This window comes from Maylandia zebra, linkage group LG13, assembly GCF_041146795.1.
Source record: "Maylandia zebra isolate NMK-2024a linkage group LG13, Mzebra_GT3a, whole genome shotgun sequence".
Classification (NCBI taxonomy): domain Eukaryota; kingdom Metazoa; phylum Chordata; class Actinopteri; order Cichliformes; family Cichlidae; genus Maylandia; species Maylandia zebra.
Genome location: NC_135179.1, coordinates 1,588,165 through 1,593,848, shown reverse-complemented (window position 1 = coordinate 1,593,848; position 5,684 = coordinate 1,588,165). Strand labels below are relative to the sequence as shown.

Genomic DNA, 5,684 nt, shown 5'->3' with positions numbered 1-5,684 from the left:
AACATTGAAGTCGGACTTTATTTGATCTTCCACTTCAGTTTAAAAACTCGTCACAGAGACAAGAAAAAAAATGTTCCAGTGAAACTACATTTACACTGTGCACCGGTGTGACGCTTTTATTTGGAAAGGGAAAGAAAGGACGGTGTTTTCACACAGGTGCAAAATAAGTCAGGCATGAGTTATCAAACAGTGATCAATAACTGATATTTTACCACCAATCAGCAGATCCGATCAATAACTGATTTATATATCTGTATGATTTTAAAGTTAGAAAACGATATTGTCAGTTACATATCTAACTTTTTATCCAGTGATAAACAAACACCAGAACAATCACTCACTGAAACTGTTAATTTATTATTCATAATTACCATATTGATCACCTGGAATCTTTATGGGCTTCAATAAATTACACTTTTCTGGAGAAACAAAGCACTGTATTTATCTTTGGGCCCTGAAGTGGTCATAATGAACTACAGGTGAGCTCAGCTCAGGTGTCCAATGTCACCTGGGGGCTCCTGAAGTGGTTGTGCTGTGCTCAGTCCATTAATCTGTAGGAATGGTCACGGTGCGTTCAGGGTCCCACGGTGATGGTGATGTCTATGTGGTGCATTCAAGGACAGTCAGAGTTCAGAGTTGATGTAGTTCTTGTGGTGCGTTCAGGGGCCGGGGAGGTTTGCGCAGGGCGGCGGCGCTCTGTCGGCTCTGCAGCGTGTCACGCACCATGTCCTTCCACTGGTCGTCGGAGATTTCCCGCGCCCACGGCGGCACGCCCAAAGATGGCAGCGCCACGGCCGCCATCGTCCTCTTCACCAGCTCGACGTGATCTGCGGGTTACAGGAAGTGATGTCAGTGTTTATTCTGAGTCACCGAACAGGTGTCACAGGTGTGTGTCTCACCTGCGTCCATGGGGATGGAGGCATGGCTCCTCTCAGAAGCTGCTCCTTCGGGGTCCTCTTCCTCGTCGCTGTCAGGAGGCGGAGCTTCGGGGAGGTGCAACCCCAACACCTGTGGAAAGACGTGCAGGTAAGCTGAGTGCCAGGGGAGACGTGGCTCACCTGTCGCGGGGCAGATCTCACCTCTATCCGCTGCTGCACCTGCTGCAGCTGCTCAGAGTGGGAGGCCGCCTCCCCCGTCTCCTCCCCCCGCTTCTCCTCCTCATCCTCTGGCTGTTCGCCACCGTTCACACCGTCGGGCTCCTGGTTCAGAGGCTGGTAGTAGTACCCTCCCCCACTGCCATCTTCCTCGTCTTCCTCCTCCTCGCCATCCGGTTCCATCTCCCCCACTGCCTCCTCCTCCTCCCCATCCCCCCCACCCCACATGGCACCCGGCGGCAGCGTTCCGTCCGTCGGTCGCTCGTCCTCTCCCAGCTCGTCCTCGGAGCTCGGTAAGACGCGCTCTGGTCCCATTGCAGAGCTGCACACTTCCATCCACAGACACACCTGATGACAGGTAACAGGTCATGTGACTGCCCAACCTAATGTGACATTATCATGCTGCTCACATGCACAAATGCTAACAATTAGCAATCATGATCATGACAGGGAGTGTTTATAACATCTAACCAATGAAACGAGTTCTCAGGAAAACAGCCAATCGAATGCCTCCTTCAGTATGAGCGCGCTCAGAACCTTCACACTGATAACCAATTTTTTTTTTTCATTCAAACCTTTATTTAAACATCAGTACAGTACAAAATAGAATTAAACAGTACCACATTGACAAAAAAATTGCATACCATAGCCAAACAAAAAAAAAAAACAATATTCAGAACCTACAACATAAATATGCTAGGGGGAAAGTAACTGATCAAGCCAAAGAATAAAATGATTGAAAGATCTTGATTTTTTTCACAAACACCAATAGTTTTTATAGCTTTTGGGTTAGTGGAGTTCTTAGCTGAATTAAGATACTGTACAAGTTCAAAGGAGAATACATAAAAAGAGGGATGTCTTCCTAAACATTTGGACTTGTGAATATGAAATTTAGCCATTAAAATTAACAAGTTAATCATATATCTGTTATCACAGTTGAATTGTCTTCGGTTTTCACACTGATAACCACTGTCCTGACACCTGCCACCATACAGTAATCAGAGTACTCTCACTGTAGTAATCAGAGTATTTTAGCACCTGCTAAAGTGCAGATGAAACAGAATTATTAATGCAGCATTTTTCCTTCTCATTTTATTTATTTTTATTATTTCATATTTATATATCTCCTTAACAGAGCAAGATTTTTAGCATGAATTACTTTAGGGTCAGTGTGATGACCCCTGAAAACCTTACTTCCGGCGCCCCCCGTGTGTGGCAGCCTGTTACAGCAGCTCCGCTCATTCTGACCTTCTTATCTCCTCTTTACTTTCTCGTAATTTTTTGTAACTAAAGTTTTAGCAATTAGATTCTGCAATCATGGACTACCGTTTTGTGCTAGTCTTGGTTGTCTTTCTCTCTTTTTTTCCACCTCTTTCAGCCGTGTTTGGGGACCCAGCGCATGGATCCTTTGTTTACAGTGGGGATCAGCTGTTAGCGCTGCATCCTGCAGTGGTGCTGGCATGACACTGGCAATGTAACAAATTATTTGAATGTTTGTAATTCTTTGTATTACACCCCCTGGCATATGTTAATTTTGTTCTGATTGTATACATGTTCTGTATACTGTTTCTTAATAAATTTTTTTTTTTTTATACAAAAAAAAAAAAAAAAGACACTGGCAATGTAGCATCATGATGCTAACGGAGTCCTGGCTAACACCGCTAACTCCGGACACGAGCGTGACTAGAGCAGGGCGATATGGCCAAAAATATTTATCACGATATATATTTGAAAATTTGCGATAACGATATAACCGACGATATAATTGATGCGAGACAAAATACAACTCCACAACATTACTAGCGCAAAAAGACAACCTTCCATTTATTTTCACTTAAACAAGAAGCTGGTTTTTATGTACATTAAAGCTTTATAAAACTGTAACAGTGCAAATGCAAATTCCTTGCTGAAAGTTTAACCAAAAGGCATTTCCAGTGGAAATGGGCTGACATATCCTGAGCATAACCATGTATAATATCCACTGAAGTTAAAAAGAGGTGCTTTGCAACATTAAACTGCAGTGTGCAGTACGTATTTTTCGGACCATAAGGTGCACGGGATTATAAGGCACATTAAGCGAAACAAAGCAGTCAGATAAATCAAACTTTATTAAACTCATTCTTCTTGCTTCCTCCACTTCTGTACCATTGATTCATTAATGTTGAATTCTCTGGCAGCGGCTCTATTCCCATGTTGTTGCAGTATATTAATGACTAACCTCGTATTGTGGATGGATTATCTCAGTTGTTCTCCTGACTGAAGTTTGGTCCGTTTACAGCATCCTGCCATGCGATTGCATTTGTCTCTAACCATGAGGAACCTTCACGTTAACTTTTATAAATGGGAAAGTGTTAGTGTTCGTCCTCCAGCTTCACTGTTTATGTTATGCTAACATAGCTGTGTCGCTAGCGATCACGTAGCCCATCATTATATGATATACCAGCTAGCCCAACTTCAGTAACCCTACAAACGTCACTGCTGTTTAGTTTCCTGTCTTCATTTATGTTGGACGTGATAGCAGAGCTGTACGTTTGATTTTTTTCAGAAATCTCTCCGTCAGAACATGCTATATCATGCTTAGGTAACTAGCGAAACTAGCGAGCTAACTTCCGCTAGCTTCCTGCTAACTTCTAACTCCGTTAAATGTAATACATTTTGTTTTCATGGATGCCTGGAAGTTAAACTTTATAGTTACACCTGGTAAAGCAGCAATGCTGATCGTTTTATTAAAGATGAAAGAATTTAGACAGTTTTTAACTCTCAGTGATGCTGCAGTGTTCGTTTGAACTGAAGCATACGGAGTTTAGGACCCAGATTACTCCCAGATTTAAGAGCATCTTAGTCCGACAAATACGACAATAACGACGGCCGCTTGCATGTTCTGCAAAAAAAAATGTGTGTTGTTGTGTATCTGATGGACAAACACCAAACCAGTTCCACATCACGGAAGTTGCACCATTTTTACAAACCAATTCTGGTTCATCTGTTTCACTCAACAATCGGCCATGTGCATGAAAACAAAGGCACTGCGCGTTTTACTCATATTCTATCGCGATATTTCATTTTCCTATCGTTGCCTAACATTATACCGGTATTACCGTGAACGGTATAATATGGCCCAGCCCTAAGCGTGATGCTACCGGGATTCCAGCTGCTGTGGGCGGACAGGACGGAGAGAGAGGAGGAGGAGAGCGGTAAGAGGAAAGGAGGGGGACTGGCAGTGTTTGTGAATGACAGTTGGTGTAACCCCCGGGCACGTCACTGTGAGAGACATTGAGCTGTTAGCCGTTAGCATGCGACCGTACTACCTGTCCCGAGAATTCTCGCATGTTATCGCGATAACCCCCCCCCCCCCCCGGGGCCAACGCGGATGCAGCCTGTGACACTCTCCACTAGGGCCGGGTATCGTCACTGATTTCTAGAATCGATTTGATTTCAATCAGGGAAATTTCGCCTCTGAGAGTCAGAAATGTTGTAATTCTGATCATACATCAGTACATTTCCATATTTTTATATCTATAAAAACAAAGCTGACACTTGCAAGACTTTATCAAAGGTGTGAGCATCACAGCAGATGCCTTTGATAACAACTGTGTGGGGTGATGGAGCACCTCTTCAACCTGAGCCTGGGGAGAGTCCCAGAGCTCTGGAAACCTCCTGTTTTGTACCAGTGCCAACGACTTCACGCCCAAAGGACCTCAACAGCTACAGGCCGGTGGCTCTGACATCACACCTGATGAAGACCCTGGAGTGGCTGATCCTGGCTCAGTTTCGGGGCCTGGTGAGCTCATCACTGGACCCACTTCAGTTTCGTTGTATTATACTCAATTGTATATAGCATTTGTATTCTGTTTTATTCTATTGTGTACAGTATCTTATTCTTATCTTATTCCAGTGGGTTTTTTCTAATTTTGCTATGTAACTTTGCACTGTCCACTTTCTGCTGTAACAAAACAAATTTCCTACGTGTGGGACTAATAAAGGTTATCTTATCAACCTCAACTCTGAAGATAGAACTAGCATGCTAGCAAAGCTACTGAGTTCAGCTCAGTAATCTGTAACTGAAGTGTAATCGAATTACCTTTAGTCATGTAATCCGAGTCTTTTACTGTTTTACTTAAACTAATCAAAGTAGTTGCTCTGCAGTACTCAGAGTATTTGGAGTATCCCAATTACTATGTTAGCATCTGAAGGCTAACCGGGTATACACTGGGCTCAGACCCGCGAGGCGTCACCTGTGACCGACACTACCTGCTGCTGCTGCCGACAGACAGACACACACACACACACACGCACACACACAGAGAGAGAGAGAGGAGGATGAAACAGCTGGAGCAGCTAACAGTGACTCAGACGCGGTGTGTCTGTCATGAAGCCTCCAGCTGTTTCTTTGTTTGTCAGAGTCGTAAACACGCCGGTCGCACGTGAGCCTCACCTGTCTGTCGTTCCGTCTGTCCTCTCGGAGGAGCTGCTGCGACTGTTAGCCACCACAACTTCTCCTGATAGCCGCTGCTAGCTGCAGCCGCTACTGCGCACAATTACTTCCGGGTACGTTAGGACGCAACAGCGCTGACGTCAGAGCACGTAGCG

The 5,684-nt window shown here is 44.4% G+C and overlaps 1 protein-coding gene across 1 annotated transcript; it reads right to left on the bottom strand.

The window, feature by feature from the left end:
- Positions 1–5,684, bottom strand: mea1 (male-enhanced antigen 1). The gene is made up of 4 exons (XM_004573779.4): positions 5,530–5,684; positions 1,080–1,442; positions 900–1,008; positions 1–827 (listed from the first exon to the last, which is right to left on the bottom strand). The coding sequence occupies exons 2-4, from the start codon at positions 1,428–1,430 to the stop codon at positions 631–633; spliced, it is 657 nt and encodes a 218-aa protein (XP_004573836.2). The 5' UTR covers positions 1,431–1,442; positions 5,530–5,684; the 3' UTR covers positions 1–630.

Coding starts and splice junctions, on each gene's coding strand:
- mea1 (XM_004573779.4), bottom strand. CDS start 1,430: ATGGAAGTGTGCAGCTCTGCAATGGGACCAGAGCGCGTCTTACCGAGC. Junction 1,009..1,079: donor AGGTGCAGCAGCGGATAGAG/GTGAGATCTGCC, acceptor GTCTTTCCACAG/GTGTTGGGGTTGCACCTCCC. Junction 828..899: donor CTCCATCCCCATGGACGCAG/GTGAGACACACA, acceptor TGTAACCCGCAG/ATCACGTCGAGCTGGTGAAG.